A 23,284-nucleotide genomic window follows, 5' to 3' on the forward strand; every position below is an offset into this window, starting at 1 on the left:
TATGTGTTTATGTAGTCAACGAAGCAGTATCTTGCAGAATATTGAAACAAATGCATGACCTCAAATGCGGTAACTTATAATAGATATACTTAACTAGTTATAATTATGATGACGACTAAAGAGTAAACGAGTTGGTTGGAACTTTGGAACCTAAATATTGACTAAATAAGTATGCAAGGATTGTAATAGATGGCGCTGTGTAATTTCTACGGTGTGTAACTTCTTTGGGACAAAATCATATGTTATGAATATGTAATTTCACGTCCGGAATTAATATGTTATATAAAATTATAAAAATAATAAATTATAAGATTTTAATAAAAAAATGTTTTTTCTAAATAGTTGTTTTCTTGTCTGTTGATTAAAAATCGACTAAAGTGAAAATAACATAGCACTTCACTAGTTGACGTGACATGTCAAAAAATCAATCCAGAGGGCGCTCTAAATTGCTCGGCCACGTAAGTCAGGGTCGTATTTTTCTTCCTTGGACATTTTAATTACATTATTTTACATGCTGTGATAATATGTGAGAATGGTATAACAATACACAAGTGCTAGTGATATATTTTTGTCTGTACCTAGTCCTGACTGCGGTAAGTGATGGTATTCAATTCTGGCCTTCCATCGCCCATCCGTCATTGTACTAGTGAATTAGCATGTTTTAATTAAATCCTTGTCGATATCAGCATTTTTATCTCAATATAAACATAACACAATTTCCGCAAAACGGATCTTAAAGTCTTTGTTATTGTACAGTTAAAGATTGTTTCTAGAACGCAGATCATATCTTTCCAGATTGACAAGCCATGTCCAATTTACCACCAAATCCATATAACAACTTCCCGGGACCGCCTCAAGTGAACGCTAATACGGCGCCTCCGACATTTAACCATAATCAACAGTTTGGTCAAGTGCCAGTGAGCCAATTACCGCCTGGATATGGAGGAATAAAACAGGATCCAAACTCGAATAGTCCTCTTCATGCACCGTCGCCCGCAGCTCAGAATCATGTGCTACAGAATGTCAACAACTATAGCCAGAGTGCTAGTAGTTCACCTGCTTTCAATCAACCTGGGATGATGCCACCTCCTTTGAAGCATAATCTGCAATCTTCACCTATGAGGCCACCTATGTCTACAGCTCCCAACTCCTTACCTAATCCTCTGCCTCCTCAGAATGTTCCAATGTCTTCAGCTAGTCCTAGAACAGTACCCAATGCCAATTCTTCACCTGCTCCGTATCCTCCAAGCTATCACCCTCCACAGCGCCAGATTAATGACAATGCTCCACCTCTTATTCCATCTAGTCAAACAAGCCAACCTCTTGTGAATGGTCCACCTTCTTCACTCCCTCCTAATGGACCTCCACAGAGTCAATACCCTGTTTCATCAAGTGCTTATAGCTCTCTTCCCGGAAGCAAGCCACCAAGTTCAGGGTATGGCCCAGGGTTGATTAATACACCCTATACCCCTCCACCTGGGCAGGTTGCAAAACCTCCTGGTCCTGCAATGCCAAGTCAACCTCCAATTCAATTCTCTGGTGCACCTGTGTCGGGTCCACCGAGGAATAGTCCTTTGGTGCCAGGACCACCAGTAGGTGGGCCGCCAGGTGGCATGCAAGGATTTAATGGACCACCTCAAAATCAGGGTCCTCCCAGGCAAGTGGGACTTAATGGTCCTAATGTAAGTGGACCATCTGTGCTGCCCCCTGGTCCTCCAAAACCTATGGGCCATCCCCAACCACCCATGGGACAACCACCAGCACCCATGGGTCTTGCAAGTGGGCCTCCAATGGGACCAGGAGCTCCACCACAACAGCAATACCCGGGACAATACAGGAATGGTCCACAAGGGCCGCCAGTGGGTCCATCTGTCCAACCTACGGGCCTGGGACCGTCTGCTGGACATATGCCTCCTCCTAGCAACTTTGGTGGGCCACAAAATCCTCCAGCTGGTTCTCAAATGCCTCCTATGGGACAACAGAGCTTACCACCTATGGGACATCAGATGGGGCCCCCACCAGGACCTATAGTTCAAACAGGAGCTGGTGTGAAGAGCAATATGCAGAACAGATATCCGCAAATGGCTGCAGCACCTGGAAATTACCCTAATCACCAAGCCAATCAACCTCCGATACCAAGCTTAAGTCAACAACAAGCAAACATAATGAAGCAGTTTCCCCAACAACATTTGACCCAGCAAATGGGGCAACTGAGTGTGACAAAACAAGGATTTGATCAGCTGTGGGGTCATCATATGGTGGATCTGCTGCAGTGTAAGCATATATTGCCTGAATATCCAGAGGACCCACCGGAGATTAAATTAGCCCATCAGTTTGCTGATTCCAGTAACTGCAGTCCAGAGTAAGTACAATGTTTAATTTTATTATGTGAAAGTGTAGTTATCAATGAGCAATGAGCATGAATGTGATGAGTGATAAACCAGTAACTAGTAGAAAAAGGCAGTTCATGTGAAGTAGGTTCCTTATCTTTCATAATAGAACTAAACTCATTACTATGCAGTCCTATTCCATTACTAAAAAAATTGTTCTTGTATTTGTTACATTAAAATAGTTTTCCTTCCACCTTAACACACCCTAGTTACATTAAACCCGAGTATAAATAAATTCCCTTATCTCAAGAGTTACTTATTTTGTGTGCTTATGAATAATTCAATTAAAGGAAGCTATACCTATATTAACATGTTATTTTCATGTATTTTTTTATTTGAGCCAATGTTTGTTTAATTGATAAAATATATCTATTTTAAACTCACTTTTAACAGAATTAAAATGGGCTTTGTTATTACTATAAGTAGTCTCATACAAAACTGTTTTTAACTATAGAATATTGAATTAAAATATAATATAATATGTTTATTAACTTGAATGCAGTAAACTTGCATTGTATTGTATTTATCACACAATCCATATTTTGTTATTTATTTAGTGACTACATTCCATTGTTTGCTCAGTACAGACATGCATGCATTGTGTGTCACTTCACAGACCTTTTTTCTTATATTTATTGGCCAATTGCCTCTCATGTAGTTAGCGTACGCACAAAGAGGATGGTTATCAGAGAGTAGATAAAATGCTGTCTACTGTGTAGTCTTGCATAATCTGAAATCTGTGATATGATTAAACTCACGTATTTTGTTAGAAGGTCATATGGCACTTGTTTGAACAATTGCTTTGATAACTATTAAAGTATGATGTAAATTGTTGCTTGCCCCAAAAATTATGACTAAAGTAATTTATTTTTGGAATAAAACTAAAAATTTCTTTCTAAACTGTAATATTGGACTAATTATATTATTAGAAATGGTGAGAAAGCAAAATAAGATAAAAAATATACACTATACAACACAAACAAATATATCAATGTTATTGAAACCCGCTGACTCAACTCAATATCAGTTTGTTTATAAACATATTTTAATGTTATAAAAAATATTTGCAGAGTCTTCAGATGTACAATCAATCGTATCCCGGAGACGAACAATCTGCTGCAGAAGTCCAGGCTGCCACTCGGTATATTAATTCATCCATTCAAAGATCTCAATGTGAGTGTAAGTTTGAATTTTATCTTAAGTAGCTACATAGTGAAGCATAGTGCTATGTACGCTTTGGTGATTTATTTTTACCCTTATTACATTTACTTTAAGGGCTGTTTTGTGTTGTTTCAATGGAGTAAGTACTTTATTTCTTATTTTTACTACTAGAACTACAATTTTCATTGTTTACATTACTCTGTAGCTGTTTCATTTAGCATGTTTACGGGCTATAACTTTATTTAAGGTTCCATAAATGTTATCAGCTTATTGTTTTTATTTTAAGACAAGTTTGTTTCTGGTCTGGCTGCTTAAATTCAGCATATAAAAAGCAATACGTTTATAAAACCCTTGATTTAGAGGTTGCTATATCCTTGACCAATTTAAGACCTGCCTAACATTGAATCATTAAACGCATTATCGATCGCGTTCGGAATATGAAATGACGTTATTTTGGCGCTAAAATAAACCCATACACTCAATGGTGTGCGGGAAATATTTTAGTTTTCCTTTTATCGAAAAAGTTAATGAAATATGTACAATTGATTAGTATCATTTACCTTCATAACGGTATTGTGTGATAATGAATGATTCTAACATTGATTTACATTTAAAAATAAGTCAAGGTAATCATTTTTTGTTTGACCTTGAACTTGGATGTTGACTAAACTAAACCTGTGGGTTGTAAAGTTTGTGAATATTATAATTGCTATTAAACAGATAAGTTTACTAAGTTTGAACATGTTTGTTATATCCTTTTTTGCTATTATTAGAGAAAAAACGATCAGTGAAATTTATTATGCTGTGTACTAGTTTATTGGGTCAATATCAAGGCTCTTGAGCCACACAAAAACTTACAGATTGTCTCACAAAAAACACGTCTATTAAAATGGCGTTCTCGTCGCAAGTGGACTTTGAATCATGTATTTTGGTCTCACAATTAATAATGACTAACACTTTTATATAATAATCTCATTCAAATTGTTAGAATTTTCTAGAGTCACTGTTATGTAGTCCTATAGAGATCTTATAACTAATGTTATATAAACGTTATTATGATTGTATGTCTATGAAAGTAGGTGTTCTATGAATCAAATGGCTATTCAGATCATAGGCATTTATTATTTGCTATCATTATGCAAGTTACAGTTATATAATATTGGAAAGTATTCATTCACATAGTGTATTATGCTAATAAAGTTCTTAAAACATATGCAAAAAGGCCTGTTATTGTCTAAAGAAGTGGACAGAGTATGTTTATGTTGTCTAAATGGTTTGCCCCATTTATGGCACCTTTTAGGACTCGGATGACTGAAAAAAAAAAACATAATATAAACACTTTTGTGTTTAATGGCAAGGAAGTCGTTATAAAATAAAAGGCCTTTACATATAAGATGAAATCTTAGGGGTCACTATTTAGTGATAAAGGTCTTATATTCTTTGTAATTCTAGCAATTTTTACAGTATATTTCTTAAATTTCCAGCATCTACCAGTAATCCAATGCGCGACGATAGTGCGGTGTCGCGCTTGCCGGACCTATATCAACCCGTTCGTGTATTTCGTGGACGCGAAGCGGTGGAAGTGCAATCTGTGCTACAGGGTCAATGACTGTGAGTATTGTTGTGCTATTTAGATGATATATGGATGAAGGGAATGGGGATAGGTAGAGATGTTTGGGTATTGTAATGGTAGGTGGGTAATGATTGATGTTTAGATATATAATGTTTAGATGATGCATGGATGAAGGAAATGGGGATAGGTAGAGATGTTTGGGTATCGTAATAGTGTGAGATAGGGTGTGTAGAAATACATTGTGTACCTACTATGACTTTTGACCAATTTATGTGTTATTCTCATAATTTTATTCTTAGTTGATTTTATTTTGTTAAAGAAACTATAACACGCTACGTACCTTTGTCCTATATTGTGAGTTATTCACACATAATTTCACCTCCACGTCAAACCAAGACACATTAATTTGTAGATCACTAAACAATTTGTTTTTTCTTTCATGACTCAGCCATAATCATACAGTCTATAAGCCTTATTAAAGGTATTAATTAGTATTCAAAATAAACTTATTTTATGTGTATTTAAGTGTCATGTCTATTGGCAAACGTGGTTGACCTTACAAGGACAACTGCAATATTTAACATGCACATTTAAAATGCACGCCGTATGATGGTCTTATCTTTTTATGTCGCTTGCAATATTATATTGCAATGTTAATACTAGTTTTACATATTTACCTACCTTAATGAGTTGAGTTTGGGTTGTGAACAGGATTTCTTTTTTTTTATATTTCATTATGGAATATAAATAGATCGTATATTGATCTGGAATAGGTAAAAACAATACTCATCGTGTTATTAATATCAAAGCTATTCTTATAGTATTGCATGCGTTTTTACGATGTTACTAACATTTTCTAAGGCGGAAAATCCTGTTCTGTTTCTCGTAATGTCTTGTTATTATGTTTTTTTAATAGTGCCATGTATTAAATGATTGACTAGCTTGAAGTAAATGAAATACTTCATAATTTCACCATTCAAATTTAGCTAATTTATTTGTTTATTGAACTGCCTCGTTGGTCTAGTGGTCACAAAGTGCGACTGCCGGACAAGGGGTTCGATTCCCGGGTCGGGCAAAGTATTACTGAGCTTTTTTCGGGTTTTCGAAAAAAATCTCAGAAATAGCACGGATAAGCAAGCACACGAATTGTGCCCAGTATAACTATAGCAATATGAATAAGTGAAAAGTAGGTGTACATTGTACAGTGGCATTTGTGCCGTAATGTGCACCTCTGCATACCCCTTCAGGGATAATAGGTGTTACGTTGTGTGTTTATTTATATGACTGGTTGTTGGTATGCATGGTCCTAAATGCAAATTCACCTACCTCAGTTCCTAAATAAAAATTGTAACGTAAGTCGTCTCCATTTTGATCACTTAGTATGAATCAGCACAAACATGTTCAGTCCAAAGATCGTCACATAATTAGTTATGAATGCGTCATTATCACATAAACAGAATCAACTTAGGATTCTACTAGAAGGATTTTTGATAATGGTAGTCATCACTTGATATGATTATGGACTTTGTTCCTTTGTAATAAGAATGGACTTTGCAAATCACTTATTTACTGTAGCTGTTACTATTTGTTGCTTTGCAATATGAGATCTTCTTCAAGCCTATACACACCCATTTTATTCACTGAAGTTGTTGTTGAAGTACACTTTTTCACCAGAAATGTAGATTAAATAAACATCACGGTTTACTCACACACGACGTCGCCGCGTCTGCGCACGCTGCTCATGATGAAGAGTCCCTCTGTGACTCGAAACTAGTAGAACTTTACTCCATTAATTTACGTGAGTAAACCGTGATTTTTAGTTAATTTAGTATGTCTCACGATAATTATTATAAAAATATAGAAATTTAGACCTTGTAGTCAAGTCGAGGATATCGAGAACTCTGATTAATTTCAGCTGTGGTAATTTAGAACTAAGTATCATTGAAGAAAAGGCTATTTTTGTATGACATTGATACTATTATCATGCTATAAAACGCGGATGTCGCAGCATTCCACAAATAAAGTGACTACAAGTTTATCATAAATTAATCTCACTTATCTAAATTGGTGGAGTTTGTCAAATACGGCGCTCTTGTTTTAATATTTATCTTTATTTTGATGATATCAATGAGTTGAATCTCGTGGAAATGTTTAATCAGATTATTATCTATTTTGTTTTATTATTACGTCATTTCGTTTTTGTGTAGTTTAAAATTACTATTGTTAGTTGGTTAGAATGTTGCCAAAATAAATATTTTTATATTTCTGGCATGAAAATTTATAGTTTTATATTTCTGGCATAACTAAGAACTAAGTATAATCATAAACTGTGCTGCTGTATTACCTATTGTTATATGGTAAAATATACATGTTTCTATTTTAAACTCGGGGAAGTCGAGTAGTTTCTCATCGACCACAAGCTCATGATGTTTATGATCTTTAAGTATTTGTAACTAGCTGATCCGGCAAACTTCGTACCACCTTAAACATTATTTTCTCACCCTTTAAACCTTCATTGGACTTCTACAAATACTTATATTTCAAGACCAAAATTTGCCAAATCGGTCCAGCCGTTCTCGAGTTTTAGCGAGACTAACGAACAGCAATTGATTTTTATATAGAGTTTAAAAAAGAAAAGTCTATCGTTGTCCTAACCGCCATTATTTCTATTTCCAGTGCCAGAAGAGTTCCAGTACGACCCAGTGAGCAAGTCATATGGCGACCCGACACGACGTCCCGAGATCAAATCCGCCACGATCGAGTTCATTGCCCCCGGAGAGTACATGCTCAGGCCTCCACAGCCTGCTGTATACTTGTTCCTATTCGATGTCTCACAGCTAGCTAGGGAATCTGGATATTTGCAGGTATATTTTGTTTGTAATGTTTATTTGTTTATTATGTTTGTTTTTCGGAATGATTAAGGCGCGGTGTTACGAATGATTAACGATATTTCATTAGTCAAAACAAAACATACACTAAAATGATTGATTATGTTTGAAATTTTGATAATAATATGTCAACTTAGTAGGATTTTTTGATAATCCAGTAATGACCGATTAATCGGCATTTGTTATAGAAACTAATCGATCAATGATCTTCATCTAATTAATCCTTTTAATATTGGAAATAATCAGGTCAAATATGTTATTAGACGATCGAGTTGATTGATCGGGGCTTTTATATTGCCTACAGGCAATAGATGTTTATTTATAAATAAAAAAAATATGATACATCACAATCGCTGGTCGAGTGCTTCCAAGTGCGACTCCTGAGTAAGAGAGACTCAAGTAGGCATGTCACACTATCGGACAAAGTAGGCACACATTATTCATGACTATGAGTCCCTGCTATTGTTTGAAACTAGACAAGTTATCTCGTAAAGTGACAGATTTACCCGTACATATTTTAATTAATTATATCATTCCAGGTTGCATGCGACACATTAAAAGCGAACTTGGAAGCGTTACCAGGCGATGCGCGGACACAGATCGGTATCATCTGCTACGATGCACATGTACACTATTATCTAATGAGCGAGGGACTCACGAGGCCCAAGGAAATGACTGTTCTTGATATTGATGGTAAGTTTTCAACACTAAAATTAGTTTAAGGTGTAAGGAAGGAAAAGACCACTCCTTTGTATACTTATTTACAAAAATATATTTGTAGCAACTTCTCATTAGATCATTCAAATCTTTTTGTAAAGTATATCTATGTGTACTCAATAAATTACTGTATTGATATTGGTTTTAAACCTGTAAAGAGCAATCATTTAATTTCAAGACTATTGTGTTAATCGTATGATTTATTGTCCAGTTAAAGAATTGTAATATTATATATGATTTTATTATAACTTTCGCTTACTCACGTAACTGTTTAACGTGGAACTCGACTAGTTTCAAGACAGAGTAGCAGCGCGACAATCGTCGCGTCGTGTGTCGCGGAATGCAGCTCATGAATTTGTGCCTCTAGCTTGGCTTGAAACGAGTAGGGTTCCTCGTCAAACAGTTACGCGAGTATGTCGATAACATAATCTATACTAATTAATATTATAAAGCTGAAGAGTTTGTTTATTTGTTTGTTTGAACGCGCTAATCTCCAGAACTACTGGTCCGATTTGAATAATTCTTTTTGTGTTGGATAGTCCATTTATCGAGGAAGGCTATAGGCTATAAAACATCGCGCTATGACCAATAGGAGCCGAGCAGAGCGGGTGAAACCGCGTGGAAGTAGCTAGTAATGAATATGTATGTTGTATGACCCAGACGTGTTCCTGCCGTCGCCGTCGTCCCTGCTGGTGAACCTGTCGGAGCGGCGCGAGTTGGTCCGCGAGTTGCTCACAGTACTGCCGGCGCGGTACTCCACGCCCAGCACGCCCAGCTCCGCGCTCGGCGCCGCGCTGCAGGCCGCGTACAAACTTATGGTGCGTACTAATACTTGTTACATAGATAGTCTTTTAAAGTAGACACTATTATAAAAGTTCTTGTTAAGAACTAAAGTCAATAATTAGCTTGTTTAACACATTGAACGCTGTGGTTTTCACTGGTGACCGATGTTAGCGGAGGATTTGCTTTCAACAGTTTTCTATTGGCAGTCAAAGACTTAAAAATATTGAGTCTTCTGTTATGTTTGTCTCGAATCACCTTTTACAATTAGTGCATTATTACTTTGCGCAAGTCAGTATTCATAGATACTTATTGTTGCGCAAACTTTTAGCGCACTTTGGAAACATGCGCAAAACAGAACACACCTGTCATTAGTCGTAATTTAACTCTAAACTTATTTTTTTTCTAGGCTCCCACCGGAGGCCGGATAACAGTGTTCCAGACATGTTTACCCAACGTTGGACCTGGGGCGTTACAACCTAGGTAAGAAACAAATGTGTATATGAACATGTGTGTTTGTAAACGCACCCACGACACAGGAGAAAATCCTAGTGTGGGGCAACATTTAAAAAAAAAGTCACTTTCTCTGTCCTTATGTCCTTCTGTATGCATAGATCTGTAAAACTACGCAACAGATTTTGATGCGGTTTTTTTAAATAGATGAATGCGAAGCTGGGGCGGATCGCTAGTACAAAATATATTGTAAAGCGTTTGATTTCTCCTCTCATGTAGAAAAAAAAAAAACTAAAAAATGGTTTGTGTACTCTTGTTACCAGAGAGGACCCGAACGCGCGATCATCGAAGGAAGTAGCCCATTTGAACCCCGCCACGGACTTCTACAAGCGACTGGCGCTCGACTGCAGCGGCGCGCAGATAGCTGTCGACTTGTTCCTACTCAACTCACAGTATGCCGACCTGGCCTCTCTTAGTAAGTATATTTTGTCACGTTGTACCCACTAGATAGGTAAAAGTAGTTTCATTCAATTACAGCTGAGTAAATAATGTATTTCTACATGATGGTATTCGTTGTTATGTTCCATTTACATATAATTTATCTCATCTCGTCTCTAATTTAGCTTATAACTTATTAAATGGCTACAATTAAAATACATACAATTTGGTTATAGGATATCTGCCTTGATCATGATTATGAGCCTATATGAATCATTATTTATGTCATAGCCTGAAAATACAGCACGTAATTAGGTAGTTATTTGTTGATGTCAAGTAATAGCTGTTTGAAAAGAAGAAATCACTTTATTTTTAATGTGTTGGCATCATCACTTAATTTTTTTTACATTTATTTATTACATTTATTACATTTAGTGATCCAAATTAAATAAAAAATATTTTTAAATATTGTGTTATTAACCCCGTGTCCCCTGTACAGGTGGTATGAGCAAGTTCAGTGCGGGTACGGTGTACCACATCCCGTTGTTCCGCGCGAGCCGGCCGCACCACGCCGAGCAACTCAACAGGATGCTCACGCGGTACCTCACCAGGAAGATCGGGTTCGAAGCCGTCATGAGGGTGCGCTGTACTAGGTATGTCTACTTATGCAGTCTTTAATTCATTTTGTACTAAAAGTGTAATGTAATTCCTATTAAACTGCCAGGTATAGACATTAGTCTCCTTAACACAGTAGATATCTAATGGAATATGTAATAAAGCTTATGAATATCTCTTTAAATACGAATTGTGGGAATGCCTTCGTACTACAACGATTATTACGATGGAATTTCTACGTTTTGCTACAAAAGCTTGTGGTCTAAAAAATAAATCAACAAAATAAATAAGTAACAACTAATTAGTATGCATCAATACTAGTAGCAAAAGGTGAGAGTAAATAATAAATCGTATGTAATATTTCAGAGGCATATCAATTCACACGTTCCACGGCAACTTCTTCGTGCGGTCGACGGACCTGTTGTCGTTGCCCAACGTGTCTCCTGACGCTGGGTTTGGCATGCAGCTCACTATCGAGGAGTCTCTCTCAGACTTACAACAGGTCTGCTTCCAGGCCGCCTTGTTATATACCAGTAGTAAAGGTAAATAATGCAGAATTTATTGTTATTTACGTGAAATATTAGATTTTTGTCAAGTTCTGTAATGAGGGCCTCATTAACTAACGAGGGCTTTTTCTGATGATACTATAAGGGCTAATAAGGGGTTTTCCTGGTCGCCAGATGATAATGTAAAGTGTGGTCTTAAGCGTCCAATGACTGCATATTAGTAAATGGTTTTTCGACAGGAGACCTTGCGCTGTACTCGCTAGTATAGCGTATACTGACGATAAAGTCACAAATTTCTTGAAATGTAAATAAAAATGTTTTACACACAATTTGTAGCATTAATTAGTCTTTAGTTAATAAGCTAGCTGCATACTCCAAAGCAAGATTTGTATGTAGAAGAAAGAATCTCCACCATTATTTTTGTTTTTATTTCAGGTGAAAGAAGAATACGAGTTCACACGCTAGCGTTGCCTACAGCCAGTAATCTAACGGACGTATTACATGCGGCCGACACACAATGTATTATAGGACTACTTAGTAAAATGGGTGAGTTCAACGAGACACTACGTGTTTATTACAGATTGTTTCTGTGACCTCAGAAAAATAAATAACCGGCTGGTTTTTTTTTTTATTTGAAATTAGCTACTTACGCGCGGTGCCGCTCTGCTCGGCTCCTTTTGATCATACTGTGACAATAAAACGTTGTTGTTTATTTGTAGGTGTAGATTCGAGGTTCTCATGTTATTCTATTCTTTAAGTTTTGGGTTATCCAATGTTTATACTTATTTTTAATTAAAATTAAAATTGTCAGATTTCAAAACATTACAAAACTTTCCGTTAACATTACTTTTAATACTACTGCCACAGAAGGAAAGTCTCCAGCTTTTCAAAAATAATATAATACTTAATTGATTTAACTACGATCCCTTACAGTGAAGGAGTAAAGAGACTTTTTTAAAAGTATTTTGATTGATTGGGTTATTAATATGTTGTATGTGTTGTCCAGCGGTGGACCGCTGCATGTCGGCGTCGATGAGCGAGGCTCGCGAGGCGGTGATGAACGTGGCGGTGGATGCGCTGTCTGCGTTCCGCCTGGCGCAGAACTTGCCGGCCGGCGCCAACTCCTCCGCGCTGCACGCGCCGCACTCGCTCAGGCTGCTGCCGCTCTACCTACTCGCGCTGCTCAAGAGGGTATGGAATTACTTGTTTATTATGTTACTTATGGTTGAATACTCAGTTTATGTCCAGTTTCACAAACCTGTGTTAACGCTATGCAACTACATTGGGGAAAACGAATCAAGATACACTAGTCGAAACGTTTCTTTAGGCTTTTACGCTGTATAAAAGTCTAAAAATATCAGTACAACTTTGATTCAGCCAGCTTACCAGAGTTTTAGTTACAACATTATGTTTAAGGACGACAAAAAAACCATAGATACAATGGTATAAGCCAACAAAAGTCAAAACTATGTCACTTGTCTGATAAACTAATTTTTTTGATTTATTTGATTTATATAAAATAAGTATCGTCCTAAAGTTTCAAAAATATCTACAGAACACAAAAACTATGGGTATTACAACTTTTTAAAACACCATTAACCATAGTCCTACAATTTGATACCTAAAACTAAAACTTTATTCACGAACCTCCAGAAAGCATTCCGCACGGGTACATCGACGCGGCTGGACGACCGGGTGTGGGACATGTGCAACGTGAAGGTGTCCCCCCTGTCGGTATTACTGCGCGCCGTGTACCCCGACCTGTACCCCGTGCACCAGCTGGCGCAGTACCTGCCCGCGCACGAAGAGGACGACGAGCATACGCCCGACCCGCCGCGTCTGCAGCTTACTGCTGAAAGGTAATCTTGTTTAGAATACAATTGTTCAACGGGCCTCCCGAGTTGGCTTTGGCTCCTTGTACGCTTCTAAAGGTCCGGGATCTTGTGGTTTCGTGATAGGAAACGAACAAATATTATTGTTTTATTTATTAAATGTTTCACATAGATATAATACTGATACATAGGCTATTTGATTTTTGTGACTTGATGTATCCCTTAGATGAGGGAGAAGGGGAGCGGGCAGAGGGCTCGTTAACTTGCAATAGGCGAAGTTATTACAAAATTAGTGCATTATCTACTAGCCCACCATATGTTTCTGTTACAGATGGATAACTTAGACATAATTTTATATACAACCATTTTTATCAAACATTCTACCTGCTGCCTTGCTTTTTATTCCTGTATAGATTCGATAAATAATTATTTTGTTTATAAGACTTTCTTCTAATATTTTTTTATAATTCCAGGATAAACTCAACGGGTGCCTACTTACTGGACGACGGGGAGAGTATGATACTGTACGTGTGTCACGCAGTGAGCCCCGCCTTCCTGTCAGAAACGTTTGGCCTGACCGCCTTCTCGCAGCTGCCCGACGAGCTGCGCAGTCTGCCGCGGGTCGACAGCGAGGGCAGCGCCTTACTGCACGCCTTCATCGATAAACTCAATGACGACCGGCCGTATGCCTCCGATATACTTATACTGAGGTCAGTAATGTTATGTTTATTTTTGTAACTTGTCTCTGTTGTGTGGAATGACTGTGAAATGAATGATAATGCCTGGTAAAGACTAAATTAATATAGTGTAAAATTGTAAGAAATGGCGTATTTACTTCAATTAGGTATACTTACTTAGTGATCGCTGATATTGAATCAAGTGAAAACTTGTTATATTATAATAAATGAACCATTTGTATTCCACAGGGACAACTCACCGTCTCGGACGCTATTCACGGAGCGACTGGTGGAGGACAGAGTGGAGTCCGCGTTCTCGTACTACGAGTTCTTACAACATGTGAAAAACCAAGTGAAGTGAGGTGCGAGTGACGCAGTGACGCAGTGACAGCCAGTGCGGAATGTCCGCGCCTGCAGCTAACTTCAGCTGGCAGGCTGACGGCACTGCCCTAACTATAACTATCCTATTAGCACTTCTGGTTTTCGAGTTTTGATGAAAACTGGTAGTAGTGGTATTGTAAAAAATCGCGTTATTTATTCCAAATTTGTCCGTTATGTATTGTGTATATTTATTGTTTAGTTACTGGCCGGTCTCGATCCGCTCTCTCGATCAATGTAGAACAATAACATTAGACGAGTATTAGAATGAGGCTATAAATTATATTTTTGTTATAAAACTGATAACTTATTTACACTATGTAACAGATAACGAAAGAAATGCTTCCATGCTTCTAAATTGTAAGGAGGTTAAGCGTTACTTGTAAGTTTGTTAGGATAGCAGACAGAATATAATTGCGTAGACAATAGAGTCAAGGGGGTACGGAGACCTATGTTGATCGAGTCGTTTTGATTGCATACTTTTGTGTTGTCCGTGATATGAACTGTTTCAAGTACTACTAGGCATAATACGACCACTGTTAATATGAGACACAATATTCTTCACGGCACTTTGTTGTAATGGTAATATAATAATAGACGTATATTTTATTTACCAACATAATTCTAAAGACAGTGGCCCAATTCGAATAGGATATACTGCACGTGTAGTCACGTTACATCACAATCGAGAAATTAGTGAGCAATTAGAGCAAGCGACAATATCGATATTTTTATGTAAACTCGAGCCAGAAGCGCTATATATTTATTGTTAATGTAAAGAGATCTAGTAGAGTCGTTGATTTGTGAAACACATAATAATAAAGTATTTATGAAGCAAGCGATTTGTTGTCGCTTGGGTTAGGTGAGCACTGTGAGACTTTGATCGTACGAGAAAGTGTTATTACGTGCTGGAATTTGCGTTACTCAGCATTTTTGTCGTACGATAAAAATCTTATAGTGCTCGCCTATGTCAAACAATGTACCGTCAAACGAATGTTAGTACATGAACTACAAGAACCAACCGTATTGCCTATGACATAAAGACGTTGTCCTCGGAAGACGTGTGTGTGGTCGACGGAGTGTTATCGCGTTATGCTATACAGACAAGAATGAGACTATGAAGTATAATTCAACATTATTTAACCTGTTACGTCATCCAAGTTGTTTTTAAAATATATTTTTTATTTCTTGGAAGTCTATTTTTATTTCGCCTTAAAGGTGGTTGGTTTTAACGGATTGTTAAACGATAGTGTAATAACTTTGTGACGTGAATACAATACTAGAAGCAATAATTCTATAACATTCTGTAAGTTTCGAGGTACTGAAGCTCGGTAAATACATTGTTATTCTACAAGTGAACATAATTATATTTCTAAGGGTTTCTGTGCGTGTATTATTTGCGTGCGTGGACTTTGACGGAACAAAACATGCAACGTGTAGTTTCGAAATGTTTTAATGTTAAGAAAAGTTCTCAATAGTAACACCAACTTACAGTGTTCAGTCGGCGTCGCTAGTTTATTTAAAAAAAGTATTTACGCCCTTGTGTTAAGGCGTCTTTTAGTTTGAATTTATTGCCGCTGGAAGACGTAAGTTGGTGGGACTAGATTACGAATAGATTCCAAAGGTTGTCGTATATTTTGTTCCGTGCCGCTGACTGTATGACCGTAACCCGTGTGTTGTGTACAAAATATTTGGTATGTTTATTTTTTTACATATTCGTAGGGCGTGGCGCGGTCGGAGCGGAGACGGCGTATGTATTCCCCGTCGACGCTAAAATACATATATTTTTTATTGTTAATTCCATGTTAGGTGTATGTAGTTAACTTTAAACTTGTATCTATTAATCATAATTCGATATTATTTCACCATTGTAAATTAAATAAAATTATTTAAAATTGTAGGTAGTGTGTTTTTATACTGAAATGAGATTGGTTGGAAAATGGTGGAAATGTGTATTGTGCAACTTGTGATCTATGTAACTTGTTATATTACTGTTTCTACTCTAATAACGCTATACAATTGTCGAGAGAGGTAGCAAGCACTATTGTATTTACGCCTGTTTTGTAGTCAACACATCTCTCGCTGAAAATTAGTATTGAATATCATTTTATTTACTCGAACTATCGGAAAACCTATCCGCGGTGGCTCTTAGCATATAGCAGTACATTTACTGTTAAAATACGATGCGGATAAATATGATATACGATTATAAACTTTAAATAGATAACATTAAAGTGTATTTGGCAACCACACGCACAATTAGAGCCTTATTTACCTGCATTACATGTTGCACTGTACGTATGTTTCTATAGTTTATCGGACGCTTATATGCTACCTTTGTTATTCAATATCCATTGTTTCATATACATATACATGCTTCCTCTTGTCATGCAACTTGTATATAAAACTGGTACTTTTTCATGTCTATAAGGCTTAAACTTGGGAAGGAACAAAATTGAAGTGAGATTTTTCTTCTTAAATATTTGCATGTAATTTTAACAATGGTTTATGTTATGTCCACTTTATATTGAAACTGAAATATACTATTATGGTATAATGATCCGATTTATTGTTTGGAATGTTTCGGAAGCCGTCATGATGTAATAATAGCATGTGTTTGGCTCATTCAATATCTAAATCTCGTTCTGGACTGTCGATCCATTGATAGATTTCAGCCATGAATTGACTTGATCGAAAATTGGGCAGTGGACCATTTTGCAACTCTAATGAAAATTGTGAAAACTTTTAGTTGTTTTAGCCCTCATAATATTCATCGTATTCTATGTTATTCCTTTGATTTGAGGGCCCCAAAAATCCTTTATGGATGTTTTCTGGCGTGTGCCAAATGGGCATGCGTAAAAGCTGTTTAGCAAATAAGACTGCCTGCAAAATGCCATTCCCAACGAAACTAAGAACGAATTATTCTTGGCTGCCCTAAGTCTTTAGCTATCAATTTTTCAGGTATCTGCTATCAATACTATTTCAAGTTTCGTCTAAAAGTAATAAGTCGGTCAGAATAGGTGTTTGTGCCTGCGTTGACCTAAAACAATAACTATTAGCTATACTAGGTATAATAAAATTGTTTAAAATAATGCCAGTGTGACTGATCACGAGAGGAACATTGTAATTTGTTTCAATACAAACAATCTGAAATCATGAGTGTTTCCTTTGATACCCTAAACTGTACCTTAAACTTTAGCTTTATAAAGATTTGTTCAGTTCTTATGTAAACTTAGATGAATTATTTCGAAGTCATTCAATATAGCTACAAAGTATTAAAAAAACAGAGGTCCATTAAAATATTTAATGGTTATCTAAAATAGTATAAAATTAACGATTAAAATTAAACAAGTATCGTAAAACTGGGTGAATAGATACAGAAGAGGGTTGTATAGGTGTTGGAAAAGCCTGCATATTATAAATCCACCTTATTCCTGTATCTGTTCTGTTCACCCCGTTTTACCAGGTAACAATAAAATGTTTAGGAAATAAAAGCGCTACAAAACTAAAAATTAAGTAACAAAATAAATTATTACAATACAATGTATGGTTTGGAATCAATTCTATTACATATCACAACATTCCGTGCTTTATATAATGAGCCTAAGCCCGTGTAGGTTATTGCAGGATGGGTAAAATAAATATTGACAATGAATTTAGTTCGAATTTTAACGTTGAATGTATAGGGAATTTTTATTTTTCAATACATTGTGTATGTTTTTCATTTAATTTTAGTAAATGATTTTATTTTACTATAACATGCTACTCAAGTTTAAGTTTTACATAAACATTATGTAGTTTAGTAAATATTTATGAGAGTATCATTAATAAAATTGAGTGGCGTTTGAGTATTTCTATCTTCTGCGAGCGAGGTTGGTTAGTGCCTATTGAGATTGCATCTTTTAATGAACAAGAGGGCTGGAAGTTTCGACGACAGTGACGACAAAATCAGTTAGAAATTCACGACTTAGCAACTGAATTTTGTCATGCGCTGATCATTACTCAGCACAGCGACAAACGGGGCACCCACATCTCATGGAGGCTTCATCTCCTTCGATAGGTATACCGCAACATTCCGCACATTCCATAGGGCTTATGCTTACGTAAGGAGGATCATCGTCTGTGGACGACACAAAGTAGTCCTGTGGCCCGTATATCGTTCGTCTGAAGAGTTGATGGTCCAAGAGAGACCAGAACCAGAGGTATGCGCGAGCTCGTCGGAACATGGATGAACATACCAAGACTGCTTCTACTGCCCTCTGAGCAGTCACATCGCGGCTGACAGAAGTGTTGAATTTCAAATTCTTTAAATTACACCGAAATACCTGTAATGTAAGATTTTGTAGACTGATTATTAATTTATTATTATCAATTGCGCGCATACGAAATTAATACACGAACGGGATACCGAATTTAATACACGAACATATCCGTCCGACGACGAGCGGCGCCGCTGCGAGATTAATGGTGGTTTATTATATTAGAGCTCTTACACACTAGCAGCATGTTGCCGATGGCAGAGGTAAATGGACCCATTGACACGCGTCGGCTGCAACCATTGACATTTCAACTGCAACGATGCCACAGCTGCAGGCTGTTGACGCTACAACTGCAAGTGTCGCTGCAGGACTTCTGTTGCCGCCGACGCGTGTCGACTGGTGCAGTTACCTTTGCCGTGGGTAACATGCCGCTCATGTGTAAGAGCTCTTGGTAGGATAGTGGGAAGTAGGATAACGTTACCAAACCTAACTACCTAGTACCATAAAACGAGGTGAATAGAATTCGAGGGGTGAATAAATGTTGGGAAAATATTGCAACATCTACTCACCCCATTTCCGTATAAGTATTTAGGTACTTTGAATTCTATTCACCCCGTTTTACCGTAAATAAATCTTACCTCATGTCCACATATTTCCAACATACAATAGTTTACCCAATTCACTGGAACTAACTTCACGCGGTAACCTTTGTTTTGGAGGTCGTCTGTAAGCGTAACATCCTGGATAGGTTTATTTATACATTTTAAATTTAAGTTAAGACTTGGTGGTGACGGTAGAGTAGATAAAATATACTTATACCACCATTCATGGCTTTGTTCTTCCCGCAACAGCAGATTATGGGACTGTACATTTGATAGAGACCGAGCATTAGCGCTCTCTGATAAACCTGAAGCTTTTAAAACGCTATCTCTAACTTTCCTGCCCGGCCATGAGATTAGGTCAGTCTTCGTTACGTACATAGTGGCCCATATAGTCCAGCATGGAACAGAGAATTGATAAAGACACTCAATAACATTATTTTTGATCAGACAATTAGTTGTAAAGATAATAATTTGTACTAGAAAACAAGCAGGCACGCTAGAAGTACTAAATACAATGAGTTTTACCTCAGATTATATATAAGTAATATCATTAACTAAATATACATATTAAAACAAATACTTACCTTTTATACCATTCACAATTTGTGGCTTATGAATATGTGTGCCAAATGTTTCGCACGGCCCGTAGTATATAACAACATACAAAAAAGACATTATTCTGAATTAAAAACACCTTATAAAAACGTAACAATACTGATAAGGAATAAAAATTTAACAAAATACAAAATATCAACAAATAATTAGCCAAAAGCTGTACATTTTTTTAGGTCTCCATAAATACCATAGATTTTTTCTTTTTTTGGGTATTTGTCTATGTGTTAAGGCACACACAAAGTTTTCATTTGAAACCATAGACGTAGTAGGTACCCTACAAGAGTTGCAAGTGGTTTTTCAGGCTTTTCTGACCAAAAAGGTTACAGGCTACACGCACCAAACCGCAACTATTTTTACACTGCACTGTCGAGCTCCTCAATAATTTAAAACAAACAATAGCTAAAATATAAAATTAATATTAACATGCCTAATAACTTTATTTTATTTAACATTTTGTAAATTGTTTGATTCGGAATTTTATTTACCTGAATGATATTAAATTATTTTAGTTACAGTTAGACTTATGTGTTACGAGTAGGTAAACTTAAAGTATAAAAAATAAAGATTAATTCCTATTTTCTTTCGTTATGTCCGCATGAGAGAAGAGTTGAATCTGTTTAATTCCTTTTTGATAGAAATTATGGAGTTTTATAGATTCCCCCGGAAAATCTCGAAATAGCATCCAGATGACAAAATGGTAATTATTTAGAAATATCAACATTGGAGTCTTCGACGCGTGGAATCGTAAGAAATTTGCAGCATTCTAAACATTCTTCAATCGAACTATATTCTTTGGAATCAATGGTGTCTGGCCAGTAGTCTATAGGGAAATATTCCGTTCTTCTGAAGAGCTCGCGGTCTATCAGAGACCAGAACCAGAGGTAGGCTCTGGCGCGACGGAATTTGACACTTGATGTTATCACGGCTTCCACGGCACGCTTGCAAACTGGGTCTTGATCGAAAGCCGTGTTGAATTTCAAGTTCTTTATGTCACAGCGCCATACCTGTGAATCAGTTATGCTTTATTTAGGAAATGGTGGCAGCACATCAAGTAGATAGGAAAGAGAGTAAATTGTTTCTCAACGTTGTTGCTTTTGTAACTGAAACTGTAAAGCTTACTGCCGCATTCAGAGACATTTAATGATTGCTTGAAATGTAAGGATTTTGTATAGAAAACAATTAGTCCAGTCATTTGGTAGATAAAAAGGGGGTTGCCTGGAATGTTTTCCGGGAGTTTTGAAAATTGGTGAATTTATAGATTTGGGTATGCTTTTTTCGAATTTCAACTTTGCCACCTCTTTGCCCATATTGAAAAAATGGCGCCTAAAAACGGTTTTTTATTAATATGTCCATACCGACGCATTTTACGAAAAAATATTTATCTACTTTGACAGTACAAATTAGTATTGATAAGGAGCTTAGAATATCATCCGCACCATTAGCGTAGATAATGTATTGTGCAGATCGCAACCGAGGGCTGGGCTTGATTGCAAAAGTCTCCTGTTTGAGGAGTGGCTAGAGAGGCGGCATGGCGTCCTCACCTACCGCCTGACGCAGGTGCTTACCGGACACAGGAGTTTCGGTAGGATCCTGTTTTTGATTGGGCGGGAGGAAACGCCCGGGTGTCATAACTGCGAAGACCGCCCGGAGGACACGGTGGAACATATAACATAACACATATAACATCAGAAACAGGAACCTACCGAACCTACACATATTGTTTGTACACGTGGTGGTGCAGATGAATAATACTTTGCGGCGCTCGTACGCCAAAAACTATTGATTTTATGAAAAAGTTATCAATACATAAATTGTAGGAAATTTTTTCTAGTTTAATTTTGTAGATAAATATTTTTTCGTAAAATGCCTCGGAACGGAGATATTAATAAAAAACCGTTTACAAACAATGTGTGTTGTACAAACATTGTTTGTACAACACACATTAGGCTCCGGCTCCGGTAGGTTCCTGTTTCTGATGTTATATGTGTTATGTTATATGTTCCACCGTGTCCTCCGGACGGTCTTCGCAGTGTTGACACCCGGGCGTTTCCTCCCGCCCAATCAAAAACAGGATCCTACCGAAACTCCTGTGTCCGGTAAGCACCTGCGTCAGGCGGTAGGTGAGGACGCCATGGCGCCTCTCTAGCCACTCCTCAAACAGGGGACTTACCTCTGCAATAACAGCGAGCCCAGCCCTCGGTTGCGACAGTCGTTGCTGCACAACACACATTGTTTGTATATGTGGTGGTGCAGATGAATAATACTTTGCGGCGCTCGTACGCCAAAAACTATTGATTTAACGAAAAAGTTATCAATACATAAATTGTAGGAAATTTTCTCTAGTTTAATTTTGTAGATAAATATTTTTTCGTAAAATGCGTCGAAACGGAGATATTAATAAAAAACCGTTTTTAGGCGCCATTTTTTCAATACTGGCGGCGCGAGCGGCGGCGAGGTGGCAAAGTTGAAATTCGAAAAGAGCATACCCAAATCTATAAATTCACCAATTTTCAACACTCCCGGAAAACTTTCCAGGTAAAACTACCAAATGGCTGGACTAAATTGCTAAGGACTGGGTTATGTAAACATTAAATGGCTCTGAGTACGGTGGTTAGTTAGTTACTTTGACAGGGGCTGCAGGTAGTATTAGAGGAGCTTAGAATATCATATTAGCGTAGATAATGTATTGTGATTTGATTAAATATTCTGTTATTGGTAATTCACTTACCTCATGTCCACACATTTCGATCATGCAATAGTTTAGGAACTGTACTGGATTGATTATGACTCGGTAACCCAGTCTGATCAGGCATTCTGTCGAATAATAGAGCAAGACATTGAACCTAGTGTATACGAGTAATGTTTGTTTAAACGGAGCTACGGACTACCTAGCGGGTTACCGGGGCTCCAGCTCGAAAAGCAGGAGTGAAGGAGGAACGGGGTGGTCGCCCAAGGCGCGATAAGTTATAGATGATTTTCGCTCCTCAAAAAAAGGATGATTTCTTTTTTCAATGAAGGAAGGTCTTTGTGAAATCATCATTTTGGTAATACATCGACATTTGGCCACTATCTCATCTGATGGTAAGCGGTGATACATCTATGTTTGATCTATAAATAGATTCTTCTTGTATAGGTAGAGTACCAGGTACAATAAGAAGGTATTGAATATTGAAAATATTTTGGGTACTTACCTCTTAAGCCTTGGAGCAATTGTGGTTTATGTATACAATTATCAAATGTGTTGCAGGGTCCATAATTTATTTTCACGGCCAGAAAAGACATTTTTACAAAATAAAGTATTTAAACAAAATCACGTACACAGTTTATAGCAAATTAAAATATTAATTACGAACCAATGTAATAAAATCGAAAATATTTCAATTATGACATTAGTTGTCAT

At 37.1% G+C, this 23,284-nt stretch overlaps 3 protein-coding genes across 4 annotated transcripts; 1 reads left to right on the plus strand and 2 right to left on the minus strand.

Moving 5' to 3' along the window:
- The first annotated feature begins 409 nt into the window (after nucleotides 1-409).
- LOC118281000 (protein transport protein Sec24A) lies at nucleotides 410-17,564 on the plus strand. Of its 2 annotated transcripts, none has more exons than XM_050701136.1 (16): nucleotides 410-458; nucleotides 796-2,362; nucleotides 3,461-3,563; nucleotides 5,036-5,162; nucleotides 7,801-7,988; nucleotides 8,552-8,705; nucleotides 9,390-9,547; nucleotides 9,919-9,992; nucleotides 10,286-10,437; nucleotides 10,900-11,053; nucleotides 11,382-11,557; nucleotides 11,957-12,067; nucleotides 12,528-12,712; nucleotides 13,175-13,380; nucleotides 13,827-14,063; nucleotides 14,280-17,564. In XM_050701136.1, the coding sequence occupies exons 2-16, from the start codon at nucleotides 807-809 to the stop codon at nucleotides 14,389-14,391; spliced, it is 3,693 nt and encodes a 1,230-aa protein (XP_050557093.1). In that variant the 5' UTR covers nucleotides 410-458; nucleotides 796-806; the 3' UTR covers nucleotides 14,392-17,564. The 2 variants fall into 2 exon arrangements, with proteins under 2 accessions (XP_050557093.1, XP_050557092.1); XM_050701135.1 differs by having other exon boundaries at nucleotides 422-593.
- A 646-nt stretch (nucleotides 17,565-18,210) lies between these two features.
- LOC118282154 (uncharacterized) lies at nucleotides 18,211-20,050 on the minus strand. The gene is made up of 3 exons (XM_035603091.2): nucleotides 19,854-20,050; nucleotides 19,306-19,391; nucleotides 18,211-18,733 (listed from the first exon to the last, which is right to left on the minus strand). The coding sequence occupies exons 1-3, from the start codon at nucleotides 19,942-19,944 to the stop codon at nucleotides 18,407-18,409; spliced, it is 504 nt and encodes a 167-aa protein (XP_035458984.2). The 5' UTR covers nucleotides 19,945-20,050; the 3' UTR covers nucleotides 18,211-18,406.
- Nucleotides 20,051-20,078: 28 nt separating this feature from the next.
- LOC118282472 (UPF0728 protein C10orf53 homolog) lies at nucleotides 20,079-23,284 on the minus strand. Its single transcript, XM_035603554.2, has 3 exons — nucleotides 23,076-23,284; nucleotides 22,613-22,698; nucleotides 20,079-20,888 (listed from the first exon to the last, which is right to left on the minus strand). The coding sequence occupies exons 1-3, from the start codon at nucleotides 23,164-23,166 to the stop codon at nucleotides 20,586-20,588; spliced, it is 480 nt and encodes a 159-aa protein (XP_035459447.2). The 5' UTR covers nucleotides 23,167-23,284; the 3' UTR covers nucleotides 20,079-20,585.

This window comes from Spodoptera frugiperda, chromosome 20, assembly GCF_023101765.2.
Source record: "Spodoptera frugiperda isolate SF20-4 chromosome 20, AGI-APGP_CSIRO_Sfru_2.0, whole genome shotgun sequence".
Classification (NCBI taxonomy): Eukaryota; Metazoa; Arthropoda; class Insecta; order Lepidoptera; family Noctuidae; genus Spodoptera; species Spodoptera frugiperda.

What these genes read in the sequence shown, in the direction of transcription:
- LOC118282472 (XM_035603554.2), bottom strand. Translation starts at nt 23,166, where the DNA reads ATGTCTTTTCTGGCCGTGAAAATAAATTATGGACCCTGCAACACATTT. An exon ending in ATTGCTCCAAGGCTTAAGAG is followed by an intron (nt 22,699 to 23,075) that starts GTAAGTACCCAA and finishes ATTATTCGACAG; the next exon opens with AATGCCTGATCAGACTGGGT. An exon ending in TCGAAATGTGTGGACATGAG is followed by an intron (nt 20,889 to 22,612) that starts GTAAGTGAATTA and finishes ACTGATTCACAG; the next exon opens with GTATGGCGCTGTGACATAAA.
- LOC118282154 (XM_035603091.2), bottom strand. Translation starts at nt 19,944, where the DNA reads ATGTCTTTTTTGTATGTTGTTATATACTACGGGCCGTGCGAAACATTT. An exon ending in AATTGTGAATGGTATAAAAG is followed by an intron (nt 19,392 to 19,853) that starts GTAAGTATTTGT and finishes TTACGCTTACAG; the next exon opens with ACGACCTCCAAAACAAAGGT. An exon ending in TGGAAATATGTGGACATGAG is followed by an intron (nt 18,734 to 19,305) that starts GTAAGATTTATT and finishes CTTACATTACAG; the next exon opens with GTATTTCGGTGTAATTTAAA.
- LOC118281000 (XM_050701136.1), top strand. Translation starts at nt 807, where the DNA reads ATGTCCAATTTACCACCAAATCCATATAACAACTTCCCGGGACCGCCT. An exon ending in AGGACTACTTAGTAAAATGG is followed by an intron (nt 12,068 to 12,527) that starts GTGAGTTCAACG and finishes TGTGTTGTCCAG; the next exon opens with CGGTGGACCGCTGCATGTCG. An exon ending in CTGCAGCTTACTGCTGAAAG is followed by an intron (nt 13,381 to 13,826) that starts GTAATCTTGTTT and finishes TTATAATTCCAG; the next exon opens with GATAAACTCAACGGGTGCCT.